The sequence below is a fragment of the Vombatus ursinus genome, unplaced genomic scaffold (assembly GCF_900497805.2).
Source record: "Vombatus ursinus unplaced genomic scaffold, bare-nosed wombat genome assembly UNPS02014794.1, whole genome shotgun sequence".
NCBI lineage: Eukaryota > Metazoa > Chordata > Mammalia > Diprotodontia > Vombatidae > Vombatus > Vombatus ursinus.
The window spans coordinates 21,813,549-21,836,277 of NW_020954572.1; the positions used below are offsets into that span (position 1 = coordinate 21,813,549).

Below are 22,729 nucleotides of genomic sequence, written 5' to 3' on the forward strand. Positions count from 1 at the left end.
GTATAGGATTGTAGATTTAAGCTGGAAGGGTCCTTAGAGGCAATTTAGTCCAGAGAGGTCATTTGACTTGCTCACACACAGAAACGTCAGAATCTAGATACAGACACTGATCCTCTGATTTCACACCCACTAAGTATTCTTTCTACTACATAAAATTGTATTAAGTGATTCCTCAGTCTTCTTTATTCAGCAATTCCAGATCCTTTCCTTCTTCCTTGGTGATTTTATCTTCCAATTTCCCCCCCATTATTTTTCTAGCTCTTTTCTGGATCCTGTCTAAGTTTTCCACACCTGTCAAGTCATGAAGCCGATACAGTGTTCTAATAAGAGCCTAACCATTTTGAATATAGTTGGACGATGACCTCATGGCTCTTAAATGTCAACCTTGTGCCAGCACATCCTAGTATCATGCTGGTACCCCAATAACAATCTTTCCATGAGTTTATAAGCAAGACCCATCCTCTTTGACCTTTCTGTATCATTTGACACCATCTAACACACACACACACACACACACACACATACACTCACTCTCTCTGATATGCTTAACCAGCTGGCTTCTATGACACTGCTCTCTCAAGGTTCCTTCTCCTTCCCCTTCCCCCTAACAATTTCTTTCTGGTCTCTTTTATTGGCTCTTTTTCCTCTTCCTCCTTCCAAATTCTAAAAGGCAGGGAATCCCTGGTCCTGTCTTCCTGTATTCTTTTTTCATTTCTCCATTCTCTCCTTTGGTAATATCGTCTACTCCTATTGCTTCAATTATTACATTTAAATCTATATTTACAGTTCCTGATCTCCACTCTTTGCTGGGCATCTCTATCTGGATATCCTGCCAACATTTAAACTGAACTCATCACCCCTTCCTCCCCCTCCAAAAAAAGGAAAAAAAAAAACCACCCTAATTTTCCTAACTAGGCTATTTCTGGAGATGGTACCACCACTCTACCAGCAATGTAAGTTCGAAATAGTCTTTTTATATTGTTCCATCTTATTTGTCCCCCATATCCAATCAATGCCAAGTCCTATCTTTTTGAACACTAGCATTTAATCCTTCCTTCCCACTCCTGCTACCACCACCACAGTATTGCCACCTACTAGGCAGTAATAGTCTTTTCTCTCTGGAATCCATCCTTCGTACTTTGGCCATATCAAAGCAATCTCTCTAAGGTACAGATCTGATTGTATTATTACTTGTCTGCTTCAGTAGGTGTCCCAACTCGTTACAGGATGAGACAGAAATTCTTTATTCTGACATTTAAGGCTTCTCATGCATTGGCTTTAATCTACCTTTAAAAAATACTTAATTTTATTTTTTAATGGACAAAAATCTATTTTCTCTCTCACTCCCAGCCATAGGAGAAGAAAAGAAAAACAAAATGCTTCTGACAAATAGGCAGAGTTGACTAAAATAAATCCTCACACTGGCTATGTCCCAAATGATGTCTCATTCTGCATCCATCACCTTTTTGTCAAGCGGCAGGTACTAGAGCATTTCATCACTGGTACTCTGAAATTGTGATTGATCATCACTCGAAACCACTTTTGAGATATCGCACTGTTTCCCCTTCACAATTTACATTTCGGCCAAAACGGACTACTAGCCTTTCTTCCTCCCAGGAGGCACTTCATTTGTGCACATCATTCCAACTCCCTGAATCTCCAACCCCTTTAACCCCAGTGCCTGCAACAGCCACCTCTGTCTTTGCCAGCTGAAATCCTTTCTTTCTTTCAAGTCATGCGCACTGTCCTCTTCCATTAGGTCTTTCCCTGATATCCCTATCTAAAGAAGTGATCCCTTCCTCCCAGAATCTCTCATGCCTCTCTGTCTGACCTCTTATTAGTCTTATTAAGTCTTAACTTATTGGTTTAACTTGTATTATACTCAACAAGATTATAAACTTCTCAAGGCAAGGAACTGGGTGTGTGTGGTTTGTTTGTTTGTTTTTCTTCCTCTGCAGCTTTCCACACCTTACAGTGACTGGCACATGGAATCACAAAATTAGAGCTGCCAGGAACTTCTAGATCATCTAGTTCAACCCTCTCAATTTACAGATGAGAAAACTGAGGCCAGAGAGTGGAAGTGACGACCAAAGTCACAGAGGTTTGAAACAGCTAAACTGTGAACTGAGTCCAGGTCCTTTTACTACTTACTCTTTGGTGCATCTCGATGTCTTCTGAATGACAATGACCCTCTAAAATAGCATTTGTTAATTCAAAAGATACTGGGCAATGGTACATTGTCCAAAGGTTTTACCACAGACTCCTCTCACCTTTCAGTATCAGCTCTGGAGTTCTTGGGGCCCAAGGGGTTGGGATCATAAGCAAAGGAGAAGAAGGAAGAGTCAGTTGGGTTTTTTAAGTTTATAGGTTTTTAGAAGGATCTTTGGCAATAAAAATTGGCTGCGATCCACAATGATTGAAAAATACTACCCTAATGCACCCAAAAATTCACAAAGAATCAGAGTTGATGTCAGTCACCCGGTTCAGTCTTTACCTAGAATGTGAATCCAATCTACACATCTAAAAAGTTTTGGCCGTAAGTATGGGTGTGTGTGAAAATTTCAGATTTTTTAAAATAAAGAATTCATTTTCAAATATATTCCTGCCTCTTCCCAGACCCAAGGAGAAATATTTTGTAATAAAGATTTTAAAAACAAGTGTGTGTGTGTGGGCGGAAGCTCACCAAAACTAACAGTGACCATATCTAGAAATATATACACTATTCCACAGACAAAGTACTCTTCACTTTTGCAACAAAAGAAGGGAGATAGATTTTCTTAACTCTGCTTTAGGTCATTGGTCATTATATTTACAACCTTGGTCCTTATAATTACCCAGGGTCCAGTTTAGATTTTCTTTTCAGGTGAAAATATAATTAAATATAACAAAAGGTTTACAAAACCAACAGTTCAAAGACGAACAATAATATTTGTGGAATTTTTTTTAACTGACAAAAATCGCCCCTCCCCCATTAAAATACAATGGCTCCTGGTATTGACAACTGGATCAAGGGTCAAAATATCTACCTCTATTTCTTTTCCTCCATGTCTTGGAAACTGAAAACAGTACCACCTACCTAGGGCAGAAGGACCACCAAGGCAACAGAAGGACTGTTTGCAAACAATCAACTATATACCACGGCAGTGAAAAGAAGACCTGTTCTAAACTCTAGGGGTGGGGTCCGGGATTTAAAATCCCATTCTCCCAGAACACAGTGAGAAGAAAGTGCTGAAAAAAGTCACACCTGACTTCGATCCTACAGCAATGAAGAGACTCACTGGCAGGTCCTTTCACTCAAGCAACCTGGTGCATGCTACCTCAAGCAGGAGTTTCCTGGGATAAACCCGGTCTGGGCCGGGGCTCCTTTTCAGCCCTTTCTCCTTGTGGAAGGGCCTTCAAAAAAGAGCTCATGAGCAATGCTATTTTTATGAGATGCTTAGAACCACTCCAGCAAGTGTTCTTCACTGAGAGAGTGACGGGGTTTGGATGGCCGCTCTCCCTGGACAACCCCACGTACACCTTCCTCACCAAGTCTGCTCATTGAGCACATGGACTCAAACCAGTTTTCTCAGGGTCAGGGCTCCAATGTCTTAGCTGACCTGAGGGAAAATAGGAGGGAGGGTCTGGAGTTCAGATTTTTTAAAGCTATAACAATATATTCTCATTTATTCAGGGTCTGATCAATCTTCCAATTACCCTCCTCCTCCTTCCTTTTAACCATTTTACTTATCATTAGTATCTCTATCATAAGATAGAGATGGGGGGTTAGGGGAGGGGTGGGGAAAAGCATGGGCCCAGAACATAAAGGAGCTGAAATTCCAACCAATCGGTTTGACTCTAGTTAAAAGGAAGGAAGGAATTCGATTACCTGGGACCTCCCTCTCCCCCAGGGAATGGGCATCAGCTTTAGTGGTCTATAGCTGGAGACTACCAGAAACCCAGTCATGACAGGCTGGATTTCACCTCTCTCCTCCAACTTAAACAGGCACCACATCCTAGCTATAAACTGGTGTATTCTCAGCCAGGGTTCCAATCTCTTTCCTGTGCAAGACCCCAAGCCTGGTCCTTTTTGGAGGAGAAGCAGCCACCAACGTTCTTCACCCCAGCTTTTGCCCTCACCCCACTGAAGGCCTCGCGTCCCCAGCACAATGGCAAGTTCACAAAGGAAGTGAGCCTCGCCAGACTGTGCTAGCAAATTCCCATAAATACTTGGGCCTGGGGTAGCGCTGCTTATGTAAAATGCTTCCCCATTGAGAGATGCTGCTTTATTTACATTCCTCACTACCCATTCATAAAAAGGAGGCCTTTTAAAGTCGGAGCTGTTCGTATAACGCTCCATAAACCCAGCAGCTTCAGCTGGCAGTCTTAGACCCAGCCTGCTTCTCAACGCCAGAGATTTTTTTTTGTAAGATTTTTTTTTTCCCCTTAATGGCTCACCTTGCGAGGAGGCATTGAGGCCAGATGCTGCCAGAGCAAGGCCAAACAGAATAAGAACAAGATAAAATGAAAGAAAAAAAATCCACACAAAAATCCTCAAAAGCCCTGAGAGAGCAATACTGAAAGGAATGAAAATAAATTGAAGATTCCTACAGAAGTCCAACTTGGGGGGCGGGGGAAATTGGGGGGGGCAGGGGAGAGAACAGGGAGGTAAATAGGGAAGAAGGGCAGAAAGGATAATGTGGAGGAAAGGGAGATTCCTTACAGATTTTCTCAAACTTCCTTTACAGAAGACAACACTCCCCAGTTTCCCATTCATCCTTCCAGGTGCCAGAGGGTGTGGAGGGGATTTTTTTAAGCTGAAGGTGGAGACACTAATGGGGATTTTAAAATTTCAGATAAGGGTAAGGAGAAGAAGAAAAAAAAAAGGATTATCTATGCCCCATGAGGAAGCACCTTAGGGCTTCTAGGTCCATGTGGGGAAAATAAGAATAAGTAATCCAGATACTGCTTTGGATGAATAAAAATCATGCTGATGCCCAGTAACCGGAAGAATTGTGTCCAAGGGCCACAGAGCAAAGCAGCCTGGAGCTAGGAATGAACCCCAGTTCTAAGCTGTAGTACCTCTTCTGAGCTACAAAACAGGAGGAGGAAAGGTGGTGGTTTCTTTGATGGGGGAGTGGGCTTTGTTGCCATGGTAACAAGAAGAGGTATCTTTCCCTTCTGGAAGAAATGCTAGTCCATTTATCATCAAACTGGGGCACAAAAGGGGAGATGGGGGGGCAGGAGAGCTGAAGAATGTATTTTTAAGTATCTAAACTCAATGCTGTCAATAGTCTTATAGCCCATTCTCTATACCAGTTAATGGTGGGCAGTAACAGAGTCCCGAATTTGATAGGATTCCTAATTACTTCTTTTCAATTAGCTTTAATTATGGATAGATCTGTTTTCAAAGGACCTCTGTCCCAGAGAAGCTGAGACACAGTGCTCTCCCTCTACACCAGACTGGAAAACAGGAATCCACAAAATCTAGGAATCTCTATTCTCCTCTCCCAAAGTATTTTTTCCTTCATTTACACCCAAGAACAAGAAGAGATAAAACACATGGATTCATTTAGCATGGACGACAAGGAAAATTGCATAACGACAGCTAAGTGTGTGGGTGGGGGGAGATGGTCTGGTAGAGTAGGAAGAAAACAGGATTACAACATTTTCAGATCCATCTCTATATGGTGTCATGAGGCCAATCTATTAGACAGAATCACCAAGAGTGCAGAAGACTAATATACAAGAGTCCACAAAATCCCAGAATGCTAAGAGTAAACTAAAATACAAAAAAAAAAAATTAGCAAAGTAAGAAAATAGCAAAACCTCATTTCCTCCCCCATCAAATGACCCAGCATGTCTACCTCCTAGGAGGAAAGGTCAGAGTCCCTTAACGGTATACAGAATACTGGGTATTTTGGGTCAAGTGCTTCTCCAGCCACAATTCCATAGCATTCTCCATTCATTGCTTCATTCATTCATTCATTCATTCATGACAAAATTTTTCACTGAATGCCTATGTGTGCTAATCGCTACAAGGTATAATATGAAAAGGGAGAGTATACAATCCCTACTCTCAAGAAGCCCAGAATCTGACTATGGAGACAAAACCAAAAAATACATGAGCCAACCAGGAAACAATATAAAACCAAGTGCTTTATTGGTGCAGGCACTTCAGTACCATGGAATTTCAAAGAAAGAGATAATTGGGAGCTAGGGATAGCCAGGGAAAGAGGGAAAACTGCAACTCATTCTTGAAAGATGGGTAGGTGGCATTTGGCGGAGGTAGGGGCAACATTCTGTCAGGGGAGAATTCTCCCCTAAAGTGCTAGAGGAAGGATTGCCCAGAGAGTATTATCTGCTTGGCTGAGTTATTATAATTATACTGATAACAGCTAACATGTTATATAGAAATTATTATGGCATTATCTCACTTGATCCTCACAATAACTCTGGGAAGGTAGATGCTATTATCATCCCCATTTTACAGATGAGGAAACTGAGGTAAAAAGAGGTTAAGTGATTTGCTTAGGATCACACCGCCAGTAGGTGTCTAAGTGAAATTTGAACTCAGATCTTCCTTATGCCAGACCCAGTATTGGGAGTACTGCGCCACCTAGCTGCCCCTAGCAGAAGGAAATAGTAAAGAGAAAAGGTTGGAAAGTCCTAGAATTTAGAACTGAAAAAGACCTCAGATGTCATGTAGTCCAACCCCTTCCTTACAGATGAAAAACTGAGGTGCAGGCAGGTTACTGATCTGATCGACTGAATGTCACATAAGAAATAAGCATCAGAATTGAGATGTGAACTCAGGACCACTGACTCTAAACCTTTACTTTCTGTCTCCAATATGGGATCGGATTGATGGGGCCTTGAATGTTAGGCTGAGGCATTGGGTTATATTCTGTAGGCAAGTGAAAGCTATTATAAGATTTTGGGGCAGGGAAATGACTGATCACGGTGATATTTTAGGACAATTCTTCTGTGTTGTGTAGGGTTCTGGGGAGCAGGCTGGAATAATGAGAGCAGAGAGAATAGTAAGACCCTATTGAAAAATCCAGCTATGAGGTGATGAGGGCCTGAACAAGACTGGCACTCCAAATGAAAAGGCAGGGACAGACTGGATACACCTTATAAAGGGAGAATCAACAGACCACACGTGGAAAACTTCACTGGTCAAACCCTCCTAGAGTTAAGCTCCTTTACAACATTTGCTGCATCTGATCTGGGTTGGTTTCCTTGAAAGACACCCTACCAGGGAAGGCACAAGGCCATCCTACAGCTCCATTCTGAATTCCAGTTATTAGAAGAGATTATCTCATACACAGCTACCAAAACAGATGAGTGCCTTGGAATCCCAACCCCTGGAGTCCCATGGGAGCATGAAGACCCAGATTCTTCCACCATGCTGGTGTGTTTACGCATTGAAACCGTCTCAGTTTAAGCTGCATTCTCCAGTCCACCAAACCTCTCTCAATTCCAGCACTCAGAACTGCTCATGTTTTGGCCCAGAGGCTCCACCCTCAAGGGGAGATGGTAGTGCAGCCCACACTGCACCACTGGGAAGACTGACAGTCTGAGAGCATCAGCAGCTTCCCATGAGCTGGGATTAGATCCAACCAACAGCTGGTAGTAGCTCTTACTCAATACTGCCTGAGGTGGGATTTGAACTCAAGTTTTCAACCCATACCCTATACAACCCCTAAGCCTCTCATTCTCAATGTTTCCATCTCTTCTATTAAGAGAAATGGCAACTGAAGGGGAAAAAGGATTTCTGGGAGTGTTTACATGACCAGGAAGATAGCTACCGGATTAAAGCCCAACACTGATGTTGGAGGAGGTGTCTACAATTTAAAAGAACACAGGGCAATGGCTCCCACCCCACCCCCACTGTCCACAGAGTCCTCTTGTGGTAGTGATGCACTCTTCCCTGCAGGACACTATGTCCCTCTAGGGCAAGGTTTAGTCTGATAGGGACCCCTTCTTCCCTTTTTATGTTAGTTTTATGATGGGAGCAGGAAAAGTCTCCCAAGGGGGCATCTCGAGGTAACGACGTGTTTTTTTTTCTTTCTTTTATCATCAAAATCTGGCCCTGGGATTTACTAATAACCTCTTAAGTCAAAATGAGAGCATTTTTTCACTAACTAGAAAAGCATTTTTCATTAAAGTAAGACACTGATGTGGGGCGCTGGAGCTCATTTTGTGAACCCTAACAGAGACTGGGGTTGTGGAAGAGAGGGTATCAGAAATCTGCCCCGAATCCAATTTCTTCCCCTCATATTTACGGCCCTAACGAGAGGAAATAAATTAGGAGGCTAGTGCTGATTTGCAAGTATTTTACCTGAACCTGAGGTCCTGTTTCCCGATCACCCCACCATACATATGTCATTCTCTCCCAGTACCCTTTTTCTGAAGCTGCTCCCCATAGGGCCATATCCCTCTGCTACTGAAAGGCGACCTTCCTCGCTGGGGCTCATGCTCACTGCCACCCCCGGGAAAAAAAGGACCTTCAAAAAATGGGGCAGGGCCCCCTCCCCGATGCCTTCCCCCCTCCCTCCCGCCCCCCTCCGGGGCTCCGGGATCGCCTCCCTCGCCAATCGGGCCGAGGGGCCTGCCTGCCTGGAGAAGCGCAGACGTCCTGCTGCTACCCCGCCCCCGCTCCCCTCGGCCCCCGCCGGGCCTGACCCCAGCCGCCAGAGCCCTTCACGGGAAAGAGCCCGACAATCCAGGGAGCCGTGGCAACAGTACCGCGGCTCCTCCTGCAGCCGGATCCCTGGAGCCCGGGGCCCGCTTCTCCGGCCCCGCAGTCCCCAGGGTCGGTCGAGCTGTCGGGACATCCGGAGGGTGGGGGTGGGTGCCTCGGACCCTTGCGCCCCTACCCGACGCCACCACCTGCGCCCCGCTCCCTCGCGGGCGCCGCCTTTGTCCAGCGCTTCTCGGCCGCGCTGGCCCCTCCAACCGAGCTGACCCAGCCCCCCAGGCCGCAGCCGAGAAAAAGCGGCGGGGCGGAAAGGGCAGGGCCGGGCCGGGCTCTGAAGCCCTGGCCCGCTGTCACTTCGACGCGGCTCTCACAACTTCAATTCCATCCACCTTCCCCCAAGCATCAAGGCGCCTCGGACCCGGGACCGAAGCCCCGCTCGCCCTCCCCTTTCGCCCCGCTCGGCTCTCCTCGAACCTGGTCCCGTTGCGTGCCCAGCCCCGAGCGTCCCTGGCTGCCCACCGCGGTCCCCGCCCCCCCCCGGCCCGGCCCGGGCCCCGGGCCCCCCCCCCCCCCCCAGCCTGACTCTAGAACCGGCTCCGCTCCCCATCGCGGGCCCTCCGGGGGCAGGCGCTTCCCGCAGCGGCCGGGCCGCCCCGGGCCTCGGCCACCCGCTCGGGGGGCTGAGGAGGGGGTCGCGGCGGCCCTGGGAGGGGAGCGGGGACACTCGCCCGCGCCCGAGGAGCCAGCCCTGGGCTCCCGAGGCGCAGTGGCCAATGCCCCTACCTTGGCCGCGGCCCCAGGACGCCCGCCCGCGGTCGGGATGCACTCCGCCGGCCCCTCGCCCCACCCCCCCAACCCCCGCCTCCCGACGCGGGCAGCGGCGGCGGCCCCCGGGGGCTGTCACCTCGAGGCGCGTTGCGCTCCCGATGGCGGGGACCCACCCGGGCGCCAGGACTCCCGGGAGACAGACAGCCCGTGCGGGCGGTCAGCACCTGCTCTGCGTCTGTCCGTCTGTCCTCATCCCCGAGTGGGGGCGGCGGCGCGTTCGGCGGGGCGAGCGAGCGATCGAGAGAGAGCGAGCAGGCGGACGGTCCCTCTCTTTCGCCTCCCTCTCTCCCTCCCTCTTCTCGGCCCCCAGCCCTCTGGCTCACCCGACTGGTGGCGCGGACAACGGGGCCCAGGACGCCCGCAGGCCCCGGCCGGGCTGGAATCCGGCGGCTGGAACCCCCCGGGGGCGCTCAATTCCCGGGCTCCACGCTGCTGCGTCAGCGCCTCCTCCTGGGGGCCGGGGCCGGGCGGGCGGAGCGGGGGCCGCGACCGGGCGGGGCCGTCGGAGGAGCGGGCGGGCCGGGTCGGGGCGGGAGGGCTGCTGGGGCCGTGCAGGCGGGGCGGGCGTCCAGACAGGCGGGCGGCGGGGCCGGGCTCCGGGATCCGCTACGCCGCTCGCGGTTCCCCCACAAACTCCCCGAGAGCGGAGCCTCCGCCGCCCTCCTTCCTGCTTCCTCGTCCGCAGCCAATCGGCTTATGGCCCTCCGCTACCTCCACCAATTAGCAACAAGCCCTGGGCTGGCCCCCGCTAGCCAATCCCAGCCCTCTGTTCCCCCTCCCCGCCCCGGACCAATCAGAGCCGCCCCCACCGGCCGGCCTGTCCCAACGCAGGGGGCAGCACGAGGCTGCCGGGGGAGGAGGTGCGGGGAGTGGCGGGGAGGGGGGGTCGTATCCAAGGGGTGGATTTCCTCCGCCAGCCCCTTGTACCTCTCTCTTTCCCGGAGCGCCCCCCAACCTGGGCCCTCACCCCCAATGATTCAACCCCCCCAGTCTGCCGACCCCCAAGACCCTCTCCCCAGAAGCTCGCCCCAGCTACCCCCCCGGGAAAGTCTTACGTAGCGCCCCCCCATGCTAGCATTCCCCTTCCCGTCCCCCACCCCCCACCCCCTCCATCTCCCGCCCTCCCGCCCAGCCACCCATCCAGGGAAACTGCAGGAGGCACGGACACACCCCACCCTCGCAGGCTCCTGCTGCCCGAGGTTAAGCTAGAGGGAACCCAGCAAGAAATGAAACAAAATTGGACGCCCCCTGCATTAGAGACCCCAGACCCCAGTGAGAGGAGCCCCCCTTGCAGGAAGCCCAGTCTCTGCCTCACCCTTCCATCGTCCCCTAGCACAAGTCTCCTTTCCCTTGCAGTGAGGTCAGCCCCTGGCCCCGCCGCGCCCCCCCCCCCTCCCAGCCCCTATTCCCCCCCCCCCCGTTCCTTTTTTTTTTTTTTTTTTTTTGCTTAGCTTTCACCTATTTCCATCTCGCGGCAAAGGCAAATGTGCGTTCCCCGACACCGCCACCCTTCCCACCCCACCACCCGCCATCAGCCCACTACGGGAGTCGACAGGAGAGCTCCCGGAGCAAGAGGTGGGCAGTGTGACAGTCTCAGCGGGGCTACCTCAGAGTCCTCGAGCCGAGATGCAGTTATTTTGGCAGGTGGGAGTCAGAGCTGTGTAGACACATTCCTGGCTCCCCTCCCCCCTCACACACAGACACGTCCCCAGGAGCCTGAGCATGACTAGTCAACCCGGTGGGCACAGGAGGCAGAGCTCAGGCTATGCATGGCCGAGGTCTCTAACCTCCAACACCCGCTCTTACCCAGATCGGATGGGGAGTCCAGACGCCGAGGCGGAGGGGAGAGGGGAAGAACAATATAGATCCACTGACAGTCTGAAGACCGGGGTCTGGGAGCAATATGCGCTGGGCCCCAGGCATGGGAGGGAGTAACACCCGAAGAGAACTCGGTCAGAAGAAACCAAGCCTCCTAGTAACCTAAGCAACCCTTCCGAGGGCTGCGGGATCATAGGCGCATAGATTTTGAAATGGAAGGAATCTTAAAGACCTAAGCCCCTCATTTTTCAGGTGAGGAAACTGAGGCCCAGAAAAGTCATACTAGTTAGGATTTGAAAATAGGTTTATTGAGCCCATATCCAAGTGCTTTTTTGGCGCTGAAAAGGACCTTAGAGGTCATCTAATTGAACCCCCTCATTTTTACAATTAAGGAAATTGAAGTGAAGAAAGTGATTTGTGCAAGGTCACAGGCAATGAAAGCGGGGATTGGAACCCAGGTCCTCTGACTACAGATTCTGTGCCCTTTCCTCTAGTTCTCCCCCTCTCCCTACCTTACACTGCCTTTCTTGACACCTAAAGGTAGCTCCAAAAAGATCAGAGCAGAGTCACCTCTTTCCAGCCCCCCCCCAAAAAAATTGCTTACCCACCCCATCTTCTTCCGGAGCCTAGACTGGGGTCCTTGCCATCCCTAGCCCGACAGGTTTAAGAAGGGGCTGGTTCAGTAGGGGAAGTGTATGGTTGGAGAGATAAGAATGTGGCATTAGAGATCTCTGAGAGGGTAGAGAGTTATTCTTTATCCTTTAGCCTTTGCGATCCTCTCAGTACTACTAAGTGACGACTGAGCCCCTCCCCCCAAACCGTGAATAGAAATACACCCACCCACCCACCCCTCCACAAAACAAACTAAGGCATTTCTCCTTTTCCTCACTATTTGCCCTTCAGGGCGAGGTCCCAAATTAAGTCCTTCTCTGAACCAGAGGCAGCTTCCTTAACACTTGCTGAGCTACAGGCTGTGCCTACTCCCCTGCCCCTCCCTTACTCCCATCCCGGGGGACTAAGGGAGTAGGCTGATAACCCCAGTCCTGCCCCCACCCAGTTAGGGATTGTTGGTGAAGAAACAGCAGCAGGCAGCACAGCCTTGTGCCCCTGTGCCTTTAACTGAACCAGGAGAGAAGGAGAGGGCAAGGGAAGGGAAAATTCGGAGACACACAGGCTGCCTGTCAGCAGCTGCTCTCACTTGGGAGGGGGCGGGGGAGGAGAAGGGATCTGAAATGAGGTATGGGCTAGAGGGGTTTGGTATTTGAATATCAATCTTGGCTGCAGGAAGGCCAGGTTATGCGCAGGCAATGGTGGCAGGAGCTAGGTAGGTTGGATGGATTTTTTCCCCCTCTGTCGGACAGTGAAGTTTCAATGCCCCTCTCTGCGGCGTATTGGAGGAGAATGAATAGAGCCGCAGTGGTCCTTTTGGGAGACAGAGGAGGCATGGCAATGCACTGCAGACTGTGTGCCCGCTCTACCAGAGAATGTCCACTGGAGGAACTTGCCCCCACACTACCCTGATGTGGATGGTGAACCTTCATACCATCTGATGGGGAACAGTTTTGAACCTTAGTGTAAGAGGTGAGGCCCAGGGCATTCCACCTCCGTAAGTTACTCCGACTCTCCTCCCCACCCCGCCCCCACCCCCATCCTTAATGGCCAAACCTTGAAGCCAGAGGAAATAATTAAAGTCCCCAAGAGCACCTGTTATCTTCACCCCACCCCAGCGGTTGAAAGCAGATGCCCCCACAAGCCTGTGGCACTGTATTCAAACATGAACACATGAACTCCATTGCTGTCCTTGTTCACTGGAGAAAATGAGAGCCATCTTTCCTTTCCCGCTCTATCCTTTGTCCCTAAAAGAGGCTTGTGGAAATCGGCTTCCAGGACAGCGAGGGTTTCTGTAGAGCAGACACTTGGGTGAACAGACAATCTAAATTAATCAGCCCCTCCTTTCAAGGCCTTCCTTCCCTCCCTGAATCCCTCAGCCTCAGAAGTTATTATAGACTCTTCATCCATCCCAGAGCCCCCTTTAGACTTTCAAAGATCAATCACTCCTCCAGTCAATAAGCACCTATTATATGCTTAGCCCCGCGGTAGGATCTCAGGACGAAAAGATAAAAATGAAGCAGTTCCTGCCTTCAAGGAGCTTACATTCTATTGGGGAGACGACACCTATACACAAAAACATACTAAACAAATACGAGGTAATTTTTTTTTCTTGTGGGATTCACTAGTTGTGGGGGCAGGGAGGGGAGGATCAGGAAAGATCTCATGTAGGAGGTAGAATTTGAGCTGAGTTTTGAAGGAAACTAGGGATTCTGAGAGGAAGAGAAGAGGAAGAAAGGCATTCCATGCATGGGGGACGGCATGTACAAAAGCACCAGTGACTAAAGATGAAATTGGCTGGACCATAGGGTGCATGACGGGGAGTGATTCTTGGCTCCAATTCCCCTCCCCGTCCAAAGCCCCCAAGACCAAAGCAGAGAAGGACTTCAGGGGCTGTCAGAAAGGAAAATTGGTACCAACTAGATTTCCCTGAGGGTTAACTCTCCCTCCTCCCCTAGATTTCCCTGGGGGTTAACCCCCCCTCCCCTAGGTTGGATTCACTGTGGGCTCCAGGGTGGGATAAAGAGTACTCCCAGCATTCCTCTCCCTGCCAACGAGAATGGCTAGGAGAGCAGAGAAGGGAAGATGCAGAAAGGAAAAAAACATGGAGTGCTGGGGGAACACAGTGAACACCCCTCCCCCGCCCCTCCCAACTGAACTGGCAGCCAGAAGAGACAGGCTGCTCTGCATGCAGCCTATGGTAGATGCAGGTCCGGCAGGCACCTCCCCCCAGCTGCTCCTGGCAGTGAGTCGCTTGTGGGTGCCCACGGATCTCTGTCGGGTGTTCAGACCATGCACAACACACACACACACACACACACACACACACACACACGTCCCCCATAAAAGACACCTTCCCCCTCCTCTCTCCCCCATCCTCGCTCTACTCCCCCCCACACCTGGAAGTCCACCCAGTGGGGCTGTTGCTCCTTCCTCAATTTCCCTTCTGAGACTCTGGACAAGAAGGGATGGTCCAAGAGCCCCCAAGGTCACCTAGCCTAAGTGGCAAACCCTGTAACCCCAGCAAGTCCCAGGGGTTACTGAGTAGAACAACCGTACTTGTGGGGAGAAAGAGTGGGAGTGCAAGGCTGCTACGTGTCTCCCTCTTTAAGGATTGCTAAACCAGGGGCTCTAACACCTTAGTCCTCTCCCCTAACTCCCTTCAAAGAAAAGCCCTAAGGGCGGGTAGAGTAGGAAAGCTGGATTTTTTTTTATAACCCTTATGGCTCTGACCCCTCCCTCTTAAAGGGGTTGGATTCCCCCCCCCCTTAAAGGGATCTCCGGAAATTATTTGCCCCCGTGTAGGTAAACCATTTAAATGCTGAAAGCTGAGATGCAGCTGCTCAGCCTGGTGGCCACCTGCCCCAGGAAGGGGGGCAGAGGTGCTCAGGGTACCTATGGACCCTGGAACTGTAGAAGGCAGGACCTCTCTAAAGATAACTGAGTCCAATGCCCTCATAATAGAAAACAGTGACTCCCCTAGTGCAAAGATTTCCCCCTTTTTAGGCTTTTATGGGGGATAGGAGTGGCAGTGAGAAAGGTGTGGGGTTGGGATAGGACCGAGCCTGACTGGGTCACTCCTGAGGATAGAAGGAACTGCTGTGGGCCAAGGCAGGGCTACACCCAGCTCCCTTTTTGGGGGAACACATGTCCATTTGCCACCGTGTCCAAAACCCCCATCTGTCCAGCACCAGCCTCCAGATTGCTGGCCGGGAGAAGAATCTTTGCAGACTGTGTCTCCCTGCAGAAGCTGCTCCCTCTTCCCCTCCCCCCACTGCCTGGTGCCCTGGGCCCTCATCTTTTGGGGATCTCTTTTCCACCCTTCACCCCTGGCCCTACCGGGGCGGGTTTATGGCTTCAGACTACCCTCTCCTCCCTTTCCATCCTCGGGTATCCTTTGAGCTTCCCATCCCCCCACAGATCTACATCCCCCCCTCCCCCCCAGGACTGCCAGAGACATTGGCAAGAAATTGCTGGGAGGGGGTTGGGGGATGGGCACACTGCAGCTCCCAGAAGCCAGGAGCAGCATCCCCTCTCTCCTGCCTGTTCTCTACTTCATCTTTTTACCTTGTCTGTATGGCTGTGGTTGGGGGTTGGCGCAGGATAATATAAGGGAGGGGGATGGGCGAAGGTCTGAAGGCCACCCCATCCCTGAGACAGGGGGAGAGCTACGTAGACCGACTCACTTTCGACTACCTTGTTTTCCCCAAGGACTGGGGGATTCCTTCGGGGGTGGACTTTCTGTAGCCTTTAGCAGCTGCCCAAGACTCTTCTGGCCCTTCCTGACCTGTGCCATCCCTCAGGGAGAGAGGACTCCAGGGGAACCACTGCAACCTTTTCCTCTTACCCCGTCCCACTGGGAAACCAGGGCTCCTGAGTTCTCTGGCTGCAGGCTGGCTGCAGGGCTCCAGCTCAGCCCCTCCCCCTCTTTGGGCTTCGTTTTCTCCAGAGATTCACAGACGATGTTTGTCCTGTGGAGGGGGCTGGTATTAAGAGTCCACTTCTGAGCACCTGACAGAACCAAGGGATGAGCGGCTGAAGAGTCAAATGGGCTGGTGCCCAACCCTTTACACCTTCTCCAACCCCCACTGTCCCGAAGAAAGAAGCTCAGTATCCTTTAGTGGCTAAAAGGTCTGATAGATACCCCTCTTCTCTCTCCCACATTATCTAGTCTACAGCAGAACCCTTAACCAGTGGTCTGTAGATAGATTTCAGAGGGTCCTTGAACTTGGAGGAAGGGAAATAACGTCTTTATTTTCCTTAACCTCTGACTGAAATTTAGCATTTCCTTTGATTTTGAATGTAGGCAGCAAACATTATTCTGAGAAGGGAGGTTCATAGGCTTTCCTAGATTGTCAGAGCAGTCCAAGACACAAAAAATGTTATACACCCCTGCTCTACTGGATTCATTTAACTCAAAAATGCCTGGAAACATTCTCATCTTCTTTCTTCTCTCTCTCCCTGTTGGAGAGGTTGGACCAGAATGATCACTCCTTTGTGGAAACAGCATGAACCCTTTCACAGTTCTTTCCCAGATTCCCACCCCTCCAACATTTAGTTCTTTCTGGACAATCTGGATCCTCCACTCATTCTAAATCACTGCCTTCCCCTTCCACTGGTCCCTGACCATCCCCAGTATTGCCATTATTTCTGGGAGAGACACTCCAAGAAGAAAATGAAGCCTGAGTGAGGAAGGAGAACTTGACCAAAAACAAACAAGCAAAAAATCAGAGAAAGTAGAATCCCATGGTCTCTTGGTTCTACCTTCCTTAACCATCCCCCTTCAGGAGCTGTAGCTGGGAGCCATATATATATTTGCCTGGAGTCTTGCATATCTAAACAAAAAAGCTTTGAACTAGAAAGGAAGTCAGAGAGAATACTTCCAGCATATGTCCACCCAGTTAGATACCATAGACAGTAGTAACTTCAGTGTAGAAAGAGCAGCAGTAAAGATACTTAGGAATTTACAGGTGACAAAAGCCAAGAAAAGAGTCAAGGCCTCAGATGTCCATACAGAAATTCACAAAATATGGAGCAAAAAGTTCCTAATGCCAGGAGGCACATTTTGCCTCTGAGATGTCCCTAGGTCTTGGTAGGGGAGTGGTGATGGAAGACATCTGCTGGAGTTCTTTCTCTTGCCCAAAGTAGGGCAGCTGAGGTAATTTCTTGAATTGCCCTAATGATCATTTTTCAAAAGGTGGAAGAAACAATGAGGGGAACTGTTGTTCAGGACCTGTTTCTCACCAATGAAGAGGAACTGGATGATGGAGTGGAAGTGATGAGAACCTTGGGGAAGTGACTGCGTCATTTTAGAGTTTGTGTTAGAGGAGAAGAAAGTAGAATCTGGCACAAACCCTAGATTTTTGGAGAGCAGATTTCAAAGGGTTTAAGGAAAAGATAGGGAAAATCCCATGGCCTACATGGGGAAGTCAGCCCAGGAGGGGTAGGAAAGTCTCAAGAATTGAAATTTTGATGACAGGTAGAAAAGCATTCTGAAGAGAAGGAAAAAGGGAAGTTGTTAGAAAATACTAAAGTAAACGAACAAGGAATTCACTTTTAAAAACACATATGCAGTGATTAAACATAATCTACATCAAATTACTTACTGTCTCTGGGAGGGGGGAGGTGAGGTAGAGAGGGAGACAAAATATGGAACTCAAAATTTTAAAAAAAGTGAATGTTAAAAATTTACTTCACATGTAATGAGGGAAACAAAATATTAAAAATACATATGCAGAAGATAGAAACAAGGATGATTAATGGTCCCAAAACATAACACAGTTCTTTTAAGAACGGTGTCAGGTCCAATCGTGACTTCAATATACTATTGATGAAGCATGCCTCCTTCTTCTCAGTGGAGAGGTGGTGGGCTTTAGGTAATAAGGAAAGGAATTTAGGTTATCATATAGGGCTAATTCCTGAATTTATTTTGCTTGAGCACTCGGCCTGAAGTCAAGAAGACTTCTTTTTCAGAGTTCAAATATGGCCTCAGACACTTACTAACTGTGTGACCCTGGGCAAGTCATTTAGCCCTATTTGCCTCAGTTTCTTCATCTGTAAAATAAACTGGAGAAGGAAATGGCAAACTACTTCAGTATCTTTGCCAAGAAAACCTCAAAAAGGGGTCTGACACAGCTGAAAAATGACTAAACAGCAACAACAACAAATCTTTGATTTAAGTTAGAGTTCTCTTGGAGTTAGGGGAGTCCCTGGAAAATGACAGTAATGTTTTAAAAAGAGCATCAATAAAGCATTTATTTAATTGAAAAAAGAACAGTGTCGGGAGCTTGAATGCTTAAGATGGTCTGAGGCTGTTGAGGAAAACTCAGGATAACTGCAAGGAGTTTTTCTATGTTGAGGAAAAGTGGAGAATCAAAGAAGAGAGAGGATCAATGATCAGACATCAGCCAACAGTGGGTAAGCAGAAGTACTCAATATTTTCTTTATTTTTGCTTTTGCTGCCTGGAAGAATAGTTTGGACTGAAAATGACAGAGCAAGAATGGCTAATAGAGATAAGGTCAGATATAAGATAAGAAGAGAAGCATGGTAGAGTGGAAACAGTTGGGTTTGGAGTTAGAAGACCTGACTTCAAGTGCTGGTTCTGCTACTGGCTACATGTATGACCTTGGGCAAATCACATACCCTCTTTGAGCCTTGAATTCCTAATTTGTAAAATGAGAGGGTTAGATCTGATGTTCTCTAAGGTCCTTTCCAGCTCTAAATCTATGATCCTAGTCTCCTATTTGAGATTGTAAGGGACTATTTAGCTTCCATTGAGGTAGCTAATTCAAGTCACTGGGCCTAGGTGAGCTATGTCCCAGGGTAGTGAGAGAACTGATAAATGTGATGGCTGAGCCACTTCCAAAGATTATTGAAAGAGAATGGGGCATGGGAGAGGTGCATTGGGACGAGAGAAAGGCAAATAGTGTCAATATTCTTTAAAAAGGGAAGAAATTAGATTCTGCCAACTATAGTCGGTCTCTAAATATATATTAAGGGCCCACTGTGTGTCAGCACTAAGTGTTGGAGATAGGAAAAAAGGCAAAAGACAGTCCCTGCCTTCAAGGAGTTCACAGTCAAATGGGTGTATGCGTGTGGAGAACAACATGCAAACTGAGTATGAACAAGATATACACAGGATAATTAAAAAGAGGTAATTAAAAGAGGTAAGGCACAAGAATTAAGAGGAATCAGGGAAGGCTTCCTATAGAATTTTAGCTGGGCCAGTGGGCTTCATTTCCATTCCTGACAGAATTCCAGAACCTGTTATTAATGGAAGGTTAGTAAATATGTAGAAAAGTAAATGATGATCACAAAGCAAGTCAGGCAAGTCATGAGAAACAGGTCTTGCCAGACTAACCTCATTTCCTAGTTGGTGCAGTGGATAGAGAACTGGACCTGTGGTCCAAATCCTGTCTCGGCCACTTACTAGCTAGATGACTCTGGGCAAGTCACTTAACCTCTCCCTCAGCCTCAGTTTCCTCCTCTGTAAAATGGGGATAATAATGCCCCCATACCCTTACAGGGTTGTTGTTGAGGATCAAATGAAATAACATATGTAAAGCGCTTTGTAAAATTTAAAGCAATATATAAACACTAGCTATTTTTTTGGACAAGGTTACCAGGCTGGCAGATATAAAACATTTGAAGATTCCTTATACAATTCTTCTGGACAGGATGAAGAAATGTGGGCTAGGTAAAGATACACTTAGAAGGAGTCAGAAGTAGTACATAGCAGGACCCAAAGAGGAGTCAATGTTGTCTTAGAAGGAGGTCTCTAATGAAATCTGAGCCCCATTCCCCTTCCTCTACCCCTTCCCCGGGGGACCGGTGCTCAGCTCTGAGCTGTTTAATATTTTTATCAATGACTTTGAATAAAGAGACAGATGGTGTCCTTATCAAATTTCAGATGACATAAATGTAGGAGCAATAACTAACATGTTAGATGACAGAGCCAGGATCCAAAAATATCTCAATAGGCTGGGCCAAATTTAATAAGATTAAACTGAACAGGTATAAATGTAAAAATCTTACAGTTGGGTTCAAAAAATCATCTTCCCAAGTACAGGGTAAGACAACAGTTCATTTAGGAAATATCTGGTGCTTTTAGTGGATTGGAATTTATATGAGTCAACAGTGTGATAAAATAGTTGCCTTCTCACCCCCATCCCAAAGCTAATGTGATCTTAGGTTATATTGAAAGCCTTATCATCCAGGACTAGGTAGGTGAAAGTCCCAATGTGTTTCTCCCTAGTCAGATTATGGCTGGTGTACTGTGTTCAGTTCTGGACACATTTTAGGAAAAACACGGACAACCTGGAGCATCTCTAGAAAGAGGGTCACCAGGAAGGTAGCATACCATATGAGGACTGGTTGAAGAAAGAGATGATGTTTAGCCTGAGACTTCACAATGAGACTTCAAGAGAACATGACAACTGTCTTTGACTATTTACAGTCATGTCATGTAAAAGAGGAGACTGGGTTTTTTTCTGCTTGGCACAGGAAGGCAGAACAAGGAATGTTGGGGAAAAGTTGTGAGGAAGTAAATTTGGGCTCTCTGTAAAAACAATTAGAGGTATCCAAAATTAGAAAGAACTGCTTTGGAAGGTATTGGGTTCCCCTTTATTTGATATCCTCAAGCAGATTGGATGACCACTTGTCAAGTATATGTATATGTATTATAGAGAGGATTCTTGTTTAAGCACGGAGCCTCTGAGGAACTGCGTGACTGAGATTCTGTGATTATATGATTCTGGTAGATTCCCTAGGGCTGAGTTTGTTTAATTCATGCCATTAGTGACTGGAGGGATGTGTGTAAGCCAGGACAGTGTTGCCATAATCATTGGATAGAACAATCTTAGTGGAGTGAGGGAAATTTCCACTTCACTTTTTTTTTTCAGAGTCCATAAACATTTATTAAGCATCTACTATGTGCCAAGCACCGTGCTAAATGCTGAAACTAAGCTAAGCTTGTGGCACAGTGGAAAGAACAGTGGTTTCTAGAGTCACCTCTGATGTAAAATACTACCTGTATGATCTGGGACAATCTACTTAACTTTCCTGGGCCTCAGTTTCCTAATCTGCAAAATGAGAGGATTTGGATTTGATGGTCTCTGAGCCCCCTTCCAGCACTATCTAGATCTATGATCTTGTGATACCTTCTTTGAGGTTCTCATTCTTTGAGCTTCCAAAGAAGGAGCGCCCTCAAGACCTAATTATCCCCTTAGTTTGATTTTTGTTGTTGTTCAGCCATTTTTCAATCATATCCGATTCTTCATGACCCTATTTGGGATTTTCTGGGCAAAGATACTTTTTCTTGCAAAGTTAATGGAGTGGTTTGCCATTTCCTTCTCCAGTTCATTTTGCAGATGAAGAAACTGAGGCAAACAGGATTAAGTGACTTACCCAGGGTCACACAGCTATTAAATATCTGAGACTTGATTTGAACTCATGAAAATGAGTCTTCATGATTTCAAGCCCAGTGCTTTATACACTACGCCACCTAGCTGCCAATAGAGTGGCATTAATTAACCATGAAAATACTAGTCTAGAGAGAGCCGGTATTGTGTTGTAGGGCTACCCCTTAAGGCTCTCAACAATCAGGTTCCACCAGGTATTCAATCTTACCTCCAATTACCTGCATTTTCTTTGACTGTCTATCTCATCTCCTGACTGTCCTCTGGAACAGGCCATGTACACTCCCTTCTAACCCCAAGGTTATGGTCATGCTATTCTTTTTTTTTTTTTTTTTTTTTTTTTGGTGAGGTGATTGGGGTTAAGTGATTTGCCCAGAGTCACACAGCTAGTGAATGTTATGTGTCTGAGGCTGGATTTGAACTCAGGTCCTCCTGATTCCAGAGCTGGTGCTCTATTCACTGCACCACCTAGCTACCCCCGTGCTATGCTTCCTACTTGCATTTCCTTTTCTCATATATTTCTTACCCATCCTTCAAACTCAAGTTTTACTCTTTTTTGGAACAGTTGTAACCCTTCTTGCACATGCCACAGAAAGGAATAGTTGTTCGAAGTCTTTTTTTGTAGTGGTTGAATTTCCTTCTCTCTGTTCAGGTCACCACCATCCCAGCCAGGATGGGTAGGAGATCATTTCTTGGAGTCTGTGGATATGGAGAAGAAGGACTAACTTATTATATTATATCCAGGACAAATGAAATCCAAGAAGCTGCCAGTCTCCCAAACTGTCAATCTTAGGAAAAGGGACAAAAGGCTCAAGTTTTAAAAAGGGAGGGGGAGAAAAATACAAAGGGACAGATGGGCCATTTTTAGGATAGAGCCTAGAGTGTGAAAATTTTGTTGCATGCTTATTTAGAACCTAAGATCTGAGCACTTTACTCATTTTTTAGTTAAGTCACTCTTTGATCAAAAATCTTCACTGGCTCTGCCTTGGCCTCTGGAGTGAATTTCAAATAACTTTACCTGGCATTCAATGCTGTCTACAATCTGGAGCTACCTTACCATTCTCTCTCATGCTCTTCATGCTCCTGCCAAATTGGACTACTCTCTCCCATACCCAGGAGACACTGTATTGGTCTGCCTTGGTGCCTTTACTCAAGCTGTCCTCTATGCTGGGAATGGTGGGGGTGGTGGGGTGGGTCCCCTAGGTCTTCTTTCCTCCCCTTTGCCTGTTGAGGCTGTAGTCAACTTCATAAAGTCTTCCCTGATTTCCCCCTGGTTCCAGACAATGACAATCTTACCCCTGGGATCTTCCACCTCATTTTTGTGCCCTTTAATGCCTGTACAAATTTTATATTATAAGCATTTATATTTGTATC

General features: G+C 47.9%; 2 protein-coding genes across 2 annotated transcripts in view; one reads left to right on the forward strand and one right to left on the reverse strand.

The window, feature by feature from the left end:
* The window catches only part of BAHD1 (bromo adjacent homology domain containing 1), a 33,182-nt gene extending 23,287 nt beyond the window's left edge, over nt 1–9,895 (reverse strand). Inside the window, exon 1 of the mRNA XM_027870114.1 lies at nt 9,835–9,895. The gene's annotated coding sequence lies outside the window, so the exon portion shown is untranslated. The remainder of the gene's footprint in view (nt 1–9,834) is intronic.
* On the forward strand, nt 8,521–11,446 carry LOC114049021 (basic proline-rich protein-like). The gene is made up of 6 exons (XM_027870200.1): nt 8,521–8,697; nt 8,748–9,762; nt 9,822–10,399; nt 10,456–10,866; nt 11,047–11,155; nt 11,322–11,446. Exons 1-6 carry the CDS (start codon nt 8,521–8,523, stop codon nt 11,444–11,446), a joined length of 2,415 nt encoding a protein of 804 aa, XP_027726001.1.
* The last annotated feature ends 11,283 nt before the right edge of the window (nt 11,447–22,729 follow it).